At 49.8% G+C, this 17,146-nt stretch overlaps 1 protein-coding gene across 2 annotated transcripts in view; it reads left to right on the forward strand.

Annotated features, from left to right (window-relative positions):
* Positions 1–17,146, forward strand: part of DAAM2 (dishevelled associated activator of morphogenesis 2) — a 106,187-nt gene that overhangs the window by 46,380 nt on the left and 42,661 nt on the right. Inside the window, exons 2-3 of one of the 2 annotated variants that reach the window (XM_084890083.1) lie at positions 1,857–2,108; positions 14,985–15,210. In XM_084890083.1, the coding sequence (XP_084746209.1) occupies positions 15,043–15,210 (168 nt within the window). In that variant the 5' untranslated portion in view covers positions 1,857–2,108; positions 14,985–15,042. The remainder of the gene's footprint in view (positions 1–1,856; positions 2,109–14,984; positions 15,211–17,146) is intronic. The other variant, XM_084890082.1, reaches the window with a different exon arrangement.

Here is a 17,146-nt window from a genome sequence, read left to right on the forward strand (position 1 = left end):
AGGAGGCCCACGGGCACCCTCCTATGCCGATGCCTGGGCCTAGGAGCCAAGCTCTCTCCTGATGGGGCATTAGGAAGTCCATTTGTCTGGAGATATACCCCCCCCCCCCCCAGCTATTCAGGAAGATGGCCAGTAAGGTGACCTCCCTCTGTGTGCTCTGTTTGTCTGTTTTTGAGCTGGTGCATAACTCGAGCAAAAAGAGGAAGGTTTATGTGTGGGCCCACCACACTGGTTACATCGCAGAGTCCTGGGTCCTTGCTGGAGATCTGCCGACCTAGGAGCTCTGAGAGCAGGGCCCGCAGCTCTCGGGATTACTGAGCTTCTGGAGAGGCACTGCCGAGGGGGGAAATGAAGAGCTGACTTGAGGGAGGGAAGCTGGGAACCCAGCATAGGCTCTGAGCAGGTAGCTTGCAGATGGGTTTGGCCTGAGCCAAGAGGAGGAGTGGGCAGGTGCAGGTGGAGCCCAGAAGAAAGGGTCAGCCTGGGCCTGGGCTGGAGGTCATCTTACCCAGTGGAAAAGGAGGTGCACCTGGGAGAGAGCTCCCAGCTCGGAGGACATCCCAGGTAGCTCAGCGAGTGAGCCCCTGCCGCCATGACCAGAGGTCTGAGAGGTGGACCATGGCAGAGCCCGGGTGTATCTGCTGAGTACGGGCTCTGTGCTGGACACTGGCTCCTGGGGAACTCTGCGACACTGGCCCCGAGCACAGGAAGGTCACTCGGGTCAGAGTGGCTGTCATTCAGGAAGCAATAGCAGCGCTGCCTGATGTTTGACGATGGGAGGGACAGCTGGCTCCAGAAGAAGTCCAGCTCCTGAGTCTGCTGTCCTGGCGATCAGGTCTTCCCTCCTCTGAGGAAACACACTTCCTCGGAGCACAGAGGGACAAAGAAGCCAGCCCTCTGCCTTTACCTGCAGCAGGCCTTTTGTTTGCAGGGAAGAAGGGCGAGAAGGGACAAACAGAAATGCAGGCGTCCTGGGTTTGTCTGGGAATGCCAAGCTCTGCTTGAACCGTGCCAGTTTGTACAGGAGCATGCCTTTGCCTCCGACTGAGTGTCACTTGAGACACCTCTTGAGGGTGTCTGCCCAAGGTTTAGAGGCCTTTGACCTCCAGTGGACTTGGGAGAAGAGAAGAGGTGAAGTTCATTGGGTTTGCCATAAAATTTATTTCTGGGGACTCAACTTTCTCTTCTCTCTCCTCCCACCCCCACCTCCACGCACTGCCATTAGAGGTCCTTCATTTGGGAAGCGGACCTGCTGCATGCATGGCACTGGGCCAGGAGCTGTACTCACAGGGCCCTGAGGCTATTCATTTTACTTCAATGGATGTAAATCAATAAAGAAACAACATAGCCCTAGCTGGTTTGCCTTAATGGATACATCGTCAGCCTGTGGACTGAAGGGTCCCAGGTTCCATTCTGGCCAAGGGCAAATGCCCAGGTTGCAGGCTTGATTGATCCCCAGTAGGGGGCATGCAAGAGGCAGCCAATCAGTGATTCTCTCTCATTATTAATGTTTCTATCTCTCCCTCTTCCTTCCTCTCTGAAATCAATAAAAATATTTTTTTAAAAAGAAATAACTTAAAGTACACTGGAGTAGTACATGGCCAAGTGTCTTACAAACAGAACACAAGCGCTCTGAGTTTCTTTGGGGGGATTCGGGTAGATTGGGGTGGCCAGGAATGCTGTTTGGAGGAGGCAGGATCTACAGGGGATGAAGCAGAGGAGTGGGAAGCCGAGTGGGCATGGGCATGGGCATGGGCATGGGTGCAGGATAATGTTGTGAACCCAAATGTAGAATAAGCAGAGCCGTTCTTCACTTTACTTCAAAGCTAACACGTTCCCTTGCTTTTAATACCCAGTTGTAGAAGCTGTATAATCTTTGTGCTATGCCTTATAACAGAGTCAAGAATTCAGGAAATACTGCCATTGATTTAATCCAATCCAAGGCTCTTATCAAGTTCCTGCTGTGTCTGCGGAAAAAGCCGTGTGGGGAGCTGGAGATAAAAGCCAAAGTGTCAGGCCCTCCAGGAATGTCAGTCCCTCCAGCAGTGGTGCTCTGAGGGCGGAGTGAGGACCACAAGGAGCTCAGAAACCCAGCGCTGGCGTGAAGGGTGAGGGGGAGAAGGAGGGGAGACCAGGATGGGACACAGCCCAGCCTTGCTGAGTTGCCCACCCAGGCCATTCGGGCAGGAAGCCACCCCCAATTGAAGAAACTGGTATCTGTTCCATCTGACCATGGAACTGTGGCTCATGTTTTTGGAAACAGAGGGAGTGGCTCCAGGGCTGCCCTTCCCGGGGAAGGGAAGTCGGCCTGCGCTGGCTGCCTGGGGAGATGGGCAGCGCCAGCTGCATGGTTTGTGGGGCCCGGGGCAAAGTGGAAATGCAGGGCTCCTGGTTCAAAAGGGATGAAGGATTTCATGACGGTGATAGCAGAGCCTAAACCCAAGCAGGGTGCTTCTGAAGGCACCCAGTCCACACACCTGGGAGGCTGGCCCCGAGGATGGCACAGCCCGAATCTTTCTGTGACTCGGTGTGTGCGGTAAGGTGACCTGCCTGGTGTTGTCTGTCTTGGGGCAGGGCTTCTCTGGACTAGATTATTCCTGGAGTACTGGGGGCGGGGGGGGGGGGAGTGGGAGAAGGAGGGGGTTCTGCAGGAGACTGACATGGCTGTGAGGGCTTCTGTGTTCACCATGTTCACCACCATGCTGCCTCCTCCTCTCCTCTCTGTGCAGAGGAAGGCTGAGGTCTGCAATCACTCAGACCGAGGGTCATGCATTTTATGAACTTGACTAACTTGGCTGGGTTCTTATCTTCTCTAAGCCTTAATATCCCTAGATGTGGAAATGTAGATCATAATAGCATCTTTGCTGGATGTCGGGGTGATTAACTGAGGTAAAAAAAAAAAAAAAACACGTGAAAATCTGAGCCCTGCTGAGCCGGGGGTAAATGTGAGTCAGGGTCCTTCTTTCTGGAAATGTACTGAACATCTAGCTTGTAAAGTTCAGGGCACGGAGTAGTTCGGAGACACATTACTTGTTTTTTTCCATCTCAGGCTGGTTGGGGATGCAGCGAAAATCAACAGGAGAATTTCAGATAGAGTCTGGGTGGGGGAGGGGGACGGGGGGGGGGAGTGTGCCCTGTTATAACTGACACCCAAGGAAACCCAGCTACATCTGCTGGACACACACAAACACATGTGCACACATGTACCCTTGCACGTGTATACACTTCCAGAGCAGAATCTAAACTGGGCTGCAACCAGGGGTTGTCTTACATGAAAGAGTCCGAGTCTGGTGTCATCTCCTGGTTTTGAACCTCAAGGTCCTCATTGTTCAATGAGCCTGACCTCACTTGATTGTCTTGGGATTAGATGAGATGACAAATGCCACCTCGGACTCTGGCCCATGGCAGGTACAAGCATCCTTTAAATAGGTCTCTGCTTTCAGGCAGTTGCTCATGGGGACATGATGATAAGACACTGCACTCCCCACAGTGACACTTACTAAATATGAGTCTCAGGCAGCCCTTTCGTGACCTACAGGTGGGCTACTTCGAATTTGGAGTGGGCGGCTGTGGAGCAGTATTCGTCTCCTCTGCTCATCTGCTTTGAGGAGCTGGCTGGATCCTCTCTCTGCTGAGGCTTGAAAGTTAGTGGAATCAGGTGTATTTGTTTCCTTGGGATGAACACACATATACACATATCACCTATGCACACACACCATACCACATAACACAAAAAGACACACAAACCATATGCACACACATGCCACATGCAACCACTCCTACATGCACACCTCTGCACCCAGACTCCTATTCTCTCACGTGCTAACTTGCATTAATTTCCTCTCTTCTCCCTCCCCTCAGCCCTTTACTGAGCATCTCCCACACTTGGTTGTCCATTCTTCATGGATCTGGTATCTCCCCCCACTCCCCAAACCCCATCCCTCCTGATGCCTTGTCCTGAGAACTCCACATCATGGTCCCATCCTCAGCCCCCTTGGCCATCTTCTCTGCCTCTGACAAATTTCAGGACTGTATCCCCGGCAGTGAGAGCCCTATTTTTACCCACCTGGATGCCCTAGGCTGCTGTCATTCAGCCCTATCCCCAGAGACATCCTATGGAAACAGGTCTGTCCTGAGTATGCTTCTAACTCCATCCTCACTCAGCTCCTGGAGCCCCTCAGCTCCTCTCATGCTTTCCTGGGCTGAGCCCTGCACCTTAGCCCTCACTCTGAGCAGCCTGGGGCGGGAGAGGAGGAGGGAACTCTGTTTGAAGGCTTGCAAATGTGCCCGATGCTATGCTGGCTGCCTGATACTTGCCATTCATTTGGTGCTCATGGCAGCCTTGGGAGGTGGGCATTGCCATCCTTGTGTCCATGAGGGAGAGGAGGCTCATGGGTACTAAGTCACTTAGCCACAGGCTTAATATGAAGGCATATAATCTTTGCACTCCTTCCTCCCAGAAGATGAAACCAGATGGGCTGAGGTTTAGCCTATGGGGATTCCATGTTCCACATCCCCTCACTCCTAGGCAGTCTTTCCTAGAATCTGCAAAGTAGCTTATAATATTAGAAATCTTCTAGAAGGGAACCTAAGCCCTTGGTGGCTTCATATTGTGAGCTATGGATAGACCCGTTTGGTTTGTTGTTAACGGCTTAATTGACTATAATCCTATATAATAAAAGCCTAATATGCTAAGTGTCCAGTCATCCATTCAACAAATCAAAGCGTAATATGCTAATGATATGCTAAGGCTGCTCAACCGCTTGCTATGATATTCACTGACCATCAAGGGAACAGATACTCTGACTGGTACGTTAGCTTGCTGCTGGGGTCCAGTTGTTCGGGTCTGAGCAAGATGGGCCATACATGCCTTGAGGCCTCCCACAGTCCCTTCCCAGTTGGCCAACCTCCCACATCCCTCCCTGGCCCCCAGTGGGGTCCCTTAGCCTGGCCTGCACCCTCTCACAATCCAGGACCCCTCGTGGGATGTCAGCCGGTTTTGGCCCATTCCACAGGCCAGTCCAAGGGACCCCACTGGTGCATGAATCCATGGACTAGACCTCTAATAGATATATAACAAGCTTTACATAATTAAAGAACATAATTCAGTAAGTTTAACCTATGCATGCACCTCTGAAACTAACACCTGATGGTTTGCTCTTAGACCCCCAGCACCAAGAGCAATGCCAGGTGTGGAGCAAGTGCTTAGGGGTTAAGTGATCGAACCAGGGAATGAATGGTCAACTAAGGGAGCTCAGGGGATATATGGTTCATTCAGCCAGCAGCATGTAGTACCTCGTGTGTTCTGTGGCCCGGAGCCCAGTGTTGGGTGGGAGAAAATCCAGGGAGCATGTGGTTTGACCTGCTCACTTACAGGAGAAGGTCAAGAAAGTATGCTTCTTGTCCAAGGTCATTCATCTTTTATCCAAGGTCTTTCCTCTCTTGTCCAGGTGGCCTGCTAGGGCAGAGTTGGGACTCAATCCTAAGATGGGGTCTTCTCTTCTTTAGCCTAAGGTGGTTCATCTTTTAAAGCATCATTTTCTCATGAAAGTAATAAATGCTCATTCCGTGTTTCCCCGAAAATAAGACCTAGCGCAACTTTGGGGGGGGGGGGAATTAATATAAAACACTGTCTTATTTTTGGGGAAACAGGGTAGTAAGAAATTTGGGGAAATCTGGAAAAGTATAAGAAAAAAAAAACAAAAAAACCTCAAACTCCAGGAATCCAAAGATCATTGTGTGTGTGTGTGTGTGTGTGTGTGTGTGTGTGTGTGTGTGTCTGATCAATCCCTGTTAACCAAGCCTCGTGCTTTGGTGTTTTCAGTCGTGTGACCCCAGGTTGGACATCTGATCCTGACTCTGATGGCACCTCTGATTATGTCCAGCACCCTCCCCACTGTAAATGCTCCTCTAACCCCTCTGTATTAGCCGGGAGCCCAGGGTGGAATATGACCCCCCATTGGGCATGCAGTTCTGCAAATGTTCCTCAGACTCAAGCATTTGCAATTCCCCTGCCATCACGGTATCCGCGCTTTATTAGATGTATTTGTTTAATTGTCTCCTGCCCCACCAAACCAAACTCTTGTTTACCACGATCTTTTTCAGCTCTTCACATGGCACTTAGGTGCTCAGAAAATACTTGGTAGAATGAATGAATAGATGAAATTATGTGGATAAGAGTGAGAGGCAGATTGAGGGGTCACCTTGGGTCTGCCTTTTCAATCACATTTGCCTTCTAGGAGCCAAATCAGATCCCCCTTCCCACTCTGCCCTCCCCTACTCTGCCTGCCAGGAGAGAGGATGTGCCTGTGGTCCAGTCCAGGATTTATGTCCAGCTCGGCCCAGAGGCACCCATGGGGCCTTCTCAGGTGTGAATGCAAGATGCTGAGGGGACTGGCAGGACTGAATAAGGGCACTATGTCTGGGAAGATATATAACAAGCCTTACATAATTAAAGAACATAAGCTGGAGTCCACAATGTGACCATGTGCCCCAGGCCCACCTGGGTCCTAGGGCTAGCCTGCCCTAATAGCACATGGGTCTTGCCCTCTGGAGTGACAGCACACCTTTATCCTAGGACCCTGGGGGAAGAGGACCAGACCAGCAGGAGTGGCCAGTAGGGCTCTGCATTCCTCCCCACTCCACCGAGGTTTGAGTTCTCAGCGTGCTGGGCGCTGGGGAGAGTCCAGGCAGGCAGGGTACACAGACAGAAGCTGTGGGCTCTCTTCCCTGGAGCCTTATCTGTGTGATGGAGGAGGGGAAGCTAGAGGGTGGTTTCCCTTTGGCCAGGAGCCCCTCTGGCTCTGATGGGTAGCAGACTTGGTGTTGAAATTCCTTCTTCTCCTTTACTTCACAGCTGTTGTCCAAAGAGTTCCCAGCCCTCCTTCTCCCTCTCTGCCCAAGTCCTATTTTCTGTACCCAGTACATGTCATGCTAAAGCCCCTCTTCTGCCCACACGTGTGCTGGTACACCCTCCGTGATATCTCTGACATCCGACCACTCCTCTCTGTTCTCAGTGATTCAGAGCCCGAGGAGAGAGCTGGAGAGACCTGCCTCCTACCCCTTCCCCTCCATTTGTCTCTTCTGTAACCCACATGCCCGCCTCCCCCCAAACCACGGTGCCACTGGAATTGTCCACCCAAATCCCAGCTCTCCCCAGGCCTCACAAACTCGCTCTTTTCACTAAAAGCAACCAACTAATCAGCCAGCAAACCACACCCACCCATCTTTCAACAGCTCCTCCTCAGCTGGCATGGGGGCCTGGCCCAACCTTGTTTCCCATGCCCTTCTCTGAGCCCTGCGTTCCAGCCTGGGAAAATGACGGCCCTTCTCCTTGGGGCTTTCTTGGTGACAGACGCTCTGGTACACCTGGTGAATGCTTTCTTGGTCACCCCTGCATGCTGGCATGTGCCAATACTCCCTCTTCCCCTGTGACTCAGCTTCAGTGCCATTTCCTGTGGAGACTGTTTCAGATCACCAGCCAGAAGTCACTCTTATCCTCTCTGCGGTCCAAGCCTGGACCGCACCTCCTCCCTCCTGTGCATCCTAGTTGTTTCTGCACGTGCCTCCCCAACAAGACTGCCAACCTGGTGAGGATAGGATATGATGTTTGGTTCATCTGAAATGCCCAAGAAATTGCTTTGTACCTGGCAGTCACTCAGGGGGTGAGTGGATGGATGGATGGGTGGATGGATGGATGGATGGATGGATAGGTGAATGGATAGATGGATGCTTGACCATGACCTTGGGGAGCTAGTATCTGCTTGTTTTCTGCCTCAGTGAGACAAAGAAACCTATATTCTCCTTATCATTTTTTCAAAATGAGAAACCAATTGGAAAATCCCTAACTTCACATTCACCCCAAGTCAGAGAAATGCCACTTTTGGGAATTTTCAGTTTCATTTTCCCTAGCAAAATACCCCTATCTCTCCTTCCCCTTCTCCCCTTCTCTGTGTTTCCCACTCGACAGGGCAGCCTGCACAGAGGGAATGGGGCTGAGAGAGTTGACTGTTGCTTCCTTTGTCTTTCCCAGAGCAGAGGGGAAAACCATAATTTAGGTGGCTGCTAAAAATAGCTCCCCAGTTCTGTAAAGAGAGCATGATTATTTTTGAATGTGCTCCCACCCCTCCCCAGCCCTGCCTGAGGCTTACACTCTCTTGTCCTGAGGTTGACAGGGAAGTGACAACCAGGGGCCAAGCCCTGTCTGGGAGACGGTCCCACAGAGAAGTGGGCGATGGGATGTTTTCATGCTTTCTTTTCTTGTCCTACTCAGAGGGATCTCACTCCCAGCAACCGCTCAGCACTGAGTGGGGTAGATGTGGGGTTTGGAGGCCTGGTTTGAGGCCTGGCTTTATACTCTGCATCTTTCTGAGCCTCACATGTCTCATCTGTAAAAGTGGTAGTTGGTTAGGAGTATTTACCCTGCAGGAGTGCGATGAACGTTCAGTGTAAACCTTGAATGTGGTAGGTGTTCCCAAATGATAATAACTTTGTTATGATTAGAATCACTGGATTTAGAACACAACCCTGCCGTTTTAATGGTTGAGGAGACGTGATTAGCCTATTTCATACACTAAGTTGAACCATATGAAATTAATGATTTTGTAGATTAAACATAATTGAATACTGTCAGCTCCATGTAATTCAACCTAACACAGTGATGGGTAAGCTTTCTGTAAAGGGCCAGGTGGTGAATGCTTTTGGCTTTGTGAGCCACGGGGTCTCTGGTGTATGATCGCAGTCATGGGTGATACTTAAAGGGTGGGTGTGCAGTGTTCCAATAAGTCTGTATTTGCAAACACAGGCTGTGGGCTGGATTTGGCCCCTGTAATAATATATAACATTCATTCATGTAGAGAGCTTCCTGTAATATAGACAGTCAACTTTCAGGTATCTTCATAATTATAACAGTGGTATATGTATGTAGTTATTCATAGTGTTTCCCATCACTAGGCACTTTTAAGTGCTTCACAAAAACTAACTAATTTAGTCCTAATGACACCCTATGCAGAATGTGCTGTTATTATTTCCCCATTTTCCTGATGATTTAGGTCAAGTAACGTGTCTGAAGCCACAGAGTTAGAGTTGCTGGCAGTTGAACAGAACCCAACCAAGGTTGTGGGTAGACTTAGGTGCTGGGAATTCAGACAGCTTCCGGCCAGAAGTGTGTGTATAGACAGAGTTAGGAGGGATCTCAAACCTGTTTTCAGACCCCAATTCATGAGGAGATGGTCTTCAGAGGCTTGAAGTGGGAGTGGGCACAGTGTAGGTGGGCAGTGGGCAGAAGGTGGACAAAGGCTCAAAATGGAAAAGCGTAGACTGTTCCATGGGAGCCAGGTCCCGAGCAAGCTGGCCTGGGTCCATTTCCTAGGTGACCTCCAGTAGTGCATAGTGGGTCAGTATATAGAGCGGAATCTCCTGCCTGTGAAACAGGAAATTGTTTGCATTCCTTATGTTTCATGCAGTAGCTCTGGGCCCCATTCCAAGACCCCGGCCCCAGGGGACATGGTGGGGTGAGGAGGGCAAAGGAGCTGGCTCCCCAGAATGCCTGAGCTATACTGTTAAACCAAGATACTTGTATCCCCTATCTATTCCCTTTGCCTATTAATTTAGCCATAAAATAATAGGCTACTGGTCAGAACTCTGGCCTCATGCACACCATGTTTCTGCCTCCTTGCCTTTGCTTACGCTGCTCCCCTTGTCTGGAATGCCTTTTCCACCCTTTACCCTTCCTTAATTTTCTCATTTCTTTCAAGACTAGCTCAATGTTATGTTCTCCCAGACACCTTCTCTGGGCTAAACCAGGTCCCCTTTCTCCGTGCTGCCACTGCACATGACTCTCCAGCCCTTCTCTGTTGACTGCCTTGCCTCCCTGGCTCCTACACCAGAAGGGACCTCCTTGAGGAGAAGGACCGCACCTCGTTTAGTTATCACCAGCCAGGTCCGTGTCTTAACACACAGGCTAGAAGCTGGTTAAAACCACGTGTGTTCAAGTGGCCACCACTGTCCTCAAAATTCGATCCTTTACCCATAGGCTGTGGTTGTTGGCCAGTTGCCTCACCTTTGGGAGTCTTGATGTCATCGTCACTAAGAAGGTAGAGTCATGTTCTTGGAGAGTTTCAGGGACTAAGTGAGATAAAACACTACATTGTCAGCACAGTGCCTAGCTCCTTGCAGGCGTTTGGAAGTAGCCAAGGAGAGGCACAATAGCTTAACCTTGCCCTGTTACTCCCATGTGTAGAGCTTGGGGAAGGGAACAGGAGAATACAACTTGAATACTTTGAAGCCACAGTATTGGTTCCAAGAGATAAAGGGAGAGTTTATGAGTCAGCTTTGGTCATGTGATAGAAGCGCTGAACTTGGAGTCAGAATAATGATTGATCGATTGATTGACTTTTATATTTTATTTTTTTGAGTCAGAATATTTAGTTGTGAGTTCTAGCTCTGTCTCTTAGCAGCTGGTATTGTGACAAGCCATGTGGCAGCTTCTGGAGCCTCATAATTATCATCTGTAGGGAGGGATAATAGCAATAACCACCTCACAAGGCCATCACAAAGCTGAAATGAGACCGCAGAGCTATGAAAACACTTGGCCCAGCTCATAGGAAATACTCAATTACGAGTGATTGAGTCGGGGCCTATAGAACTCTTAAGAAAGCTCTGATCAGGTGTTAGATATGGACATTCCTTAGACATGTACCCTATGGCTTAGTGGTTTATAGCTTTAGAGTCAAAGTCATGTGTTTGAGCCTACCTATGCCATAACTAGCTATGTGTCTTGAGCAAATTACTTAACTTCTCTGAACAGCAGGTTTTTCTTGTTTCTTTTACTAACTTCTTTAAAATGATGCCACCTATCTCAGAGAGTTGTGGTGGGGATGAAATGTAGACATAACCCAGTGTGTGGAATATACCAGAGTCTCAGTTGTAAAAATATTATTTTTTTTATAAGTAAGCACTGATGATACAGAGCTTTTGAAGTCCTAATTAATGCAAAAACTGGTGTGTAGAGGGCCTGAGGGCTAGGGTTTGAGGGTAAGGGTTAGGATTTTCATCTTTGCAAACCAAATGGGAGTACTGCACCCACGCAATAGGAAGTGCTTCCTGGCTCCGGTGGAATGTGGGAGAAGCACGCAGTAGAGGCTGAAGCCCTGGGAATCTTTGGGATTGAGATCAAATCAGATAGAGTGAAAGGTCAGGGCTGACTGGGCTCTGGAAGTTAGTTCTTCAGTCCAACCCTGCCACTGCACCAAGAGGAAACTGAGGCCCAGATAGGATAACACCATGACCCCCTGACCCACAGCTGACTGGTGACCAGCTCTGGTCTCCTGAATAGAGGGAATATGTGTTCTCCACAACATGGAAGGGTGGCAGTAAGGAGGGGAAGTCTGGAGGAGCCCCAGGCTGGAGGAGACCCCTGACAGTCAGTCACAGGAGGGCTAATTGGTTTTGGTGTCTTAGGGTGCTGGTTGGTCTGTGTTTAGGGACTAACAGTCCTGGAAGACCTTGTCCCCACAGTAGAAGAAAGGGATGGGGCCAGGAGATAGGAGAGGAAGGGCATGGAGCTGTTGGTGTGGGGGAAGTTTCCACAGAGAGAAAGGTGGGTGGTGGTGGAGCAGGTTAAATCCCTCTGGCCCAAGTTCAAGAACACTGGATTTTGTTCTGTTGTTGCTACCTGTTTTTCCATATTGCTTCTCATACTTTTCTAACGTGGGAACCTCCATTGCCCGTCTTTGTAAAGGGTTTTGCTGAAATGACTATTTCTGGTCACCTCCACCTTCTCTCCTCCCTGCTCAGAGTGAGTTCACGGGTTTTACCTTTCCATCTGGAGGTAGCTCAGAAGTTAGATCCTCTGGGTCAGACTTCCCAGTTACAGGAGATTATGCCAGGTGGCTTAAATCTGGCTGGCTTGTTTCTGCGAAGCCTGGCTTGGTGGCCCATCCACATCTGGAGAAAGGCTCCTGGCTGAGGCTCTGGGCCGGCAGTCACCTTGCTGTGATGATGCCAATGAAGCTGCTGCAGCAGTGAGGGCCCAGTGTGATCCAGGCATCTCATTTACATTTCCTCCTTTTTTATTCACCAAAACCCAATGGGGAAGATGCAATTATTATTATCTCCTTGTCACAGATGAGAAGCCTGAGGTTCTGAGAGGTAAACACCCCATGAAACATACTCAGGGTCACCAGCCAGATGCAAATCCCAGTTCTTCCCACTTCGAAGACTCTGCTCAGATAGAGGAGGGATTATAGCAGGGGTTGTTGGGAACTTGGGGTGGTGGCAAGTGGAAGCTATTTCTCCTGATGGAAGAAAATCAGGTGGCCTTTGGAATCTTCACGACCCTTTCCTGGTCTAGAGGGGGGACCTTTGAGACCGGAGCTATTTTTAAACTAAGTTGTGAAGATTGATCTCTAGTGGGGAAGGCTACTAGGGCCTGGAGCTGTGGGTAAAAGGGCTTTGATTCGGGAAGGCAAGCTCTGGTGTGGTAGGTCAGACAACAGCCTGAACACTGGAGCCCTGGAGTTCAATCCCAGCCCTGTCCCTCACCTGTGAGACCCAGATAAGATATCTCCTCTTTGAACTGTAGTTTTCTGATCTCTTCCATGAAGCTAGATAATTTCCAGCTTTAGTTTTGGATTCTTCGATGTGCCCCTAAGAAAGAGAGGCAGCAACAAGCTTAAAGAGGGACTCATGGGGAAGAGGACATCCTCAGAAATAGAGACATACTCAGCAGCTGTCAAATGGGTCACCCCTTAAAGGGGCAGATATACAGCGTTCCCCTGGGTGTGCAGGCTCTTCTCTGGATCTACTTCCTCCTTCCTGCTGAGGCCACTCCCCATCACTCCTTATACTCAGGGGAGACATTAAAAATATTTAAAGAAAGCCATGGTCATTGTTTCCCAGTAAAAGGCACATCACATACCTGGTTGGGGTGCATACCAGAGGCAACCAATCTATGTGTCTCTCTCATATCAATGTCTCTATCTCTCTCTCTCTCCTCTGTCTTTCTTCCTCTCCTTCCCTCCTTTCCACTGTCTCTGAAAAGCAATGGAGAAATATATTTTCAGGTGAGAATTAATCAATAACCAAAATATATATTTAAGGTATGGCATGGCACCAACTAATCAGAGAAGTCACAGCCATAAACAGCTGGTGTAAGATTAACAGGGTATACTAGCTGTATGCCTACCCTGCCCCCCCCCCCACCTCTCCACCCCCGCTTCTTCCTGGCAAAGCCATGCTCAGGGGGTGAAGGGCAAAGAAGGACAAGAAAGACTGGGGGAGCAAGAAGTCAAGGAGGTGAATGCAGAAAAGAGTTCACAGGTCCTCCCAGACATCAGCTCATCCCTCCTCAAACGCCATCATGCCATCCACCCAGCCTCACCATGGCCTCTTTCCTTCCCCAAACATTGTGCCCTGAGCAAAGCAGTCTTGTCTCCCAGCTGAAGCTTCATTTTGTAAGCTGATGGGGGAAAAGGGGGCCTGGTCTGTACTCTGCATCATCATCCCAAACTTGACAATGGGCAGGGGACTCCCAGGATAGTCCACCCCATCTGCCTGAGAATTGTTGCTTTACCAAACCTGAGAGTGGGAACCAGGGCTTTGTCTCATCCACTCTTGGCTAACAAGTCCCATGGCCTTCCTTCCTCTCTTGTTTTCCTCAGCGCCAACCTATTCCAGGTTTGCCACCATGTACCAGGGTTGCTGTGTTAGCCTGCCTGCTGCTTTATCTACTCCCAATTTCAAGGTTGTCCCCTTGTTCCTTATAAGTGTCGCAGTTCGCTTATCAATGACTAGAAGTCAGATTTCAATCATGATTTCTTGACCGATTGATAAGGACCCCTTTTTTCCTGTGAAAACACAGGTTGGTTGTTTTTCAATTGACCACAAAATATGTTTTTAACATTAAGTGCAAGAAATTTTATTGGCTATAGAAATTGGGGAGAGGTGGTCAAAGAAGCAGGAGGCATGGCCCTGTATTCACTGTGGCTGTGCTGAGCCAATATGTAAATACATAGTAGACAATCTACAACACAGGCAGCCTTGGGTATATACTCTTTGTGGCTATCCTGTCACAAAGTTTATAAAGAAATATAAAATCTCTAGAATGACAAGTAAAATGCATCATGACTTATATGAGAGGCCAGGTTAGTTAGTAGTGAAATGGTTAGGGCTTAGGAGACAAAGCGATGCCCTCCAGAAGTTACCTTGCGTTTACTAGGAACACGTTACGCCACCTTTTACTTATTTTTTCTAGAGCTTGGGTCAAAAGAATGCCTTAGGTTAAGCATAGCTCAGTTCCACCAGACTTCAGGGAGCGTCTCCTCCGGTGTCTTTACAGGAAAGGACTGGGTAACTACGTGGTTTGTGGATCAGAGCTGGTTGGAGGACTGTTCCCTGAGAGTTGACTAGTTCTTCGCTGCTCCCATCTAGGTCTGTTTGTATCCCTGTTGTGTTCAGCATTTTTAGAAATGATGTGAGTAAAGACCATGGACACATTCTGATCATTCTGTTCATGACCCAAATCCAAAAGAAACAGCTAAGAATCAATACTTAAAATACCTTAACTCTTCCCTCCCCATTGTATGAAACCTTTACACTAGGTATCCCCAACCCCAGAATGAATGAAATGAGTGAGTGAGCCCCACTGGACATGGGTCTGCTAAGGTCAGGGAATAGCATTCCAACTGACGTGATAGGGAAGGCAAGGTGAGGGCCATCTCTGACCTCCTGGGAGTCCAATTTGGGACCACACCCATCCTCTTCTCTAGAGGCACAGAGTAGGTAGCTGAAAGTGTGTGTCAAACACTGGGAGGATGTGGTGAGGAGGAAATGCCTCCAAGCAGAAAGAGCCAGAGAAATGCTTGGCTGGTGGGTTGAGGGCTTCTGACAGTTGAACAAAGAAGTTATGGTGGCAGAGGGACCACTGTCTCCACCTACCTGACTAACATATCTGACCACTCTGTGCTCTCTACTCCCCTACTCAGATCACGATGAGGACCTAGGGCACCTGCCTGTGGACTGTCCCCCTGGCCTGCAGTGACCATGGCCCCCCGAAAGAGGAGCCGCCATGGCCTGGGCTTCCTGTGCTGCTTTGGGGGCAATGACCTCCCTGAGATCAACCTCCGGGACAATAATCCTCTGCAGTACATGGAGTTCTCCGGTCCGATCCCAAACACGGAGGAGCTCAATGTCCGCTTCGCAGAGCTGGTGGTGAGTGAGGGGCCGGGAAGGTGATGGCAACGAGGAGGGGAATGGCTGGAGCAGGCAGAGCAAGACAGCGGTCAGGGGCCCATGTGCTGGGATCCTAACCTCTGAAGCTCTGTGTGGCACTGAAATGGTCTCCAAGGACACCTCAGCTGTGTGGGAGAAGCAGACCACTCACCAGGGAATGTATCCCCAGAAGAGCAGACCTACCTCATTTCTGCTTTGGCTTCTAGACCTAATGGACAGCAGCAGTTAGGCCACCGTGGAAAGAGCAGGTCCAGGATTTTGTGGAATAAGGCAATGAGCGCTCAGAGAGCATCCGAACCTGACATTTTCTCTGGGTTTCCCTGGATCCTTTTACCCAGGTGCAGGAAGAGGAAGCAGGGTGGGGTTCTGTAGGCATATTCTGGGCACCCAGAACGGTGACGACTGGCTGGAAATGTGGAGATAAAGATGCCTACATCACAACTGGAGCTCCCCTGGGCCGGGGATCCCACATCCAGCAGCCCTCCCCAGCGAGTAAGAAGGCAGCAGCCCTGCTGCTCACACTGACATCAGCCCCACTTTCTGATGCCCACCTGGACCAGCGCAGTAACAGTGTGCCTTTGTGGGAACCGCTGTGTGTGAGAAACTTCCTCCTCTACCACAAAGGGGCAGAACAGGAAAGAAGCACGATTCCTCTCTTGGGAGGTGTGACGGTGAGATAGCCTCCAGGAAAGCCCAGACCAGGGATGTGGGGCCTGTACCCAGGATTCAGACGTGAGCCCCGCCGTAGGGCAGAGTGACAGGCACAAGCCCATCTCCGGGAGCCTATCTACCGTGAGCTCCAGGCCACTCATGCTCCTGGCTGACTAACATAGAGATGATGTTGTGTGATTCGGAATGAGATATCACACTTGAATTCGATAATAGACATATCTGATTAAGGCCATCTAGCCCTTTAAATAACAGGACACTATCAGATGAGAACATGATTGGTTATGTGAAAAGGTTGCCTGCTCTCCCTATCATAACAGGTTTACTAATAGGAACACTTGTTGCTGTCTTAATGTATACCCTTCCCTCAGGGTTGGGCGAGGCTGGAGAGAGCAAGCAGCGTTTCCTAGTGTGGACTAACACATGGAGCCCGATGGGTTAGTCAGCGCTGCTAAGATCTGTTTTCACTCAGAATGCTGCTGCCACCACGTGTGGGTTCCCACACCAAGCAATTCCAGTTCTCTGCGGACACCAACAGGTGTCCCATAATTTAACTCGTTTCTGACGCTAGCTACCCAGAATTAGCACAGACCCCATGGGTTGAGGGCTCAGCCCACGAGACTGCTCCCCTACTTCATACACCAATCACGGCTAGTGGGTTTCCAGGTTACCCACACTGCTGTTCAACTGGGCTGCAAATTGGGGTTTCCCACCATCCCCCGCTTCAGGTTCAGTAGCTTGTTGAATGGCCCACAGAACTCAAGGGAACACTTTTCTTACTAATGCCAGTGTATGATAAGGGATATTATGAAGAATACCCATGATGAAGGGGTGCATAGGATAAGGCCCAGCAGGGTAAGAACAATAAGGCTCCTGTCCGGAGCACAGCAGCCTCTGTCCCTGGGGACTTTGGGATGCAGCACCCTCCCAGCATCTGAATGGGTTCAACACCCTGGAAGCTCTGAGCCCTGTTATTTAGGGACTTTTATGGCAACTTCATCATGTCATGATCAAGTTTTAGCTCAATCTCCAACCCCTCTCCTTCCCCGTGGAGTTTGGCAGGCGAGGCTGAAAGTTCGAGGCTTTGAGTCAGCGCTTGATCTTTCTGGTGCCCAGCCCCCATTTGGAAGCACTGTCGGTCCCACCGGGAGTGGAGTTGCTTCATTCTTATGTCACTTGTGGAAAAGAAGCTCTTATCACCCAGAAAATTCCAAGGGATTTAGGAGCTCTGTGCGAGGAACTGGGA

Source organism: Pipistrellus hanaki (assembly GCF_964339955.1).
Source record: "Pipistrellus hanaki genome assembly, chromosome: 7".
Taxonomy (NCBI): Eukaryota; Metazoa; Chordata; class Mammalia; order Chiroptera; family Vespertilionidae; genus Pipistrellus; species Pipistrellus hanaki.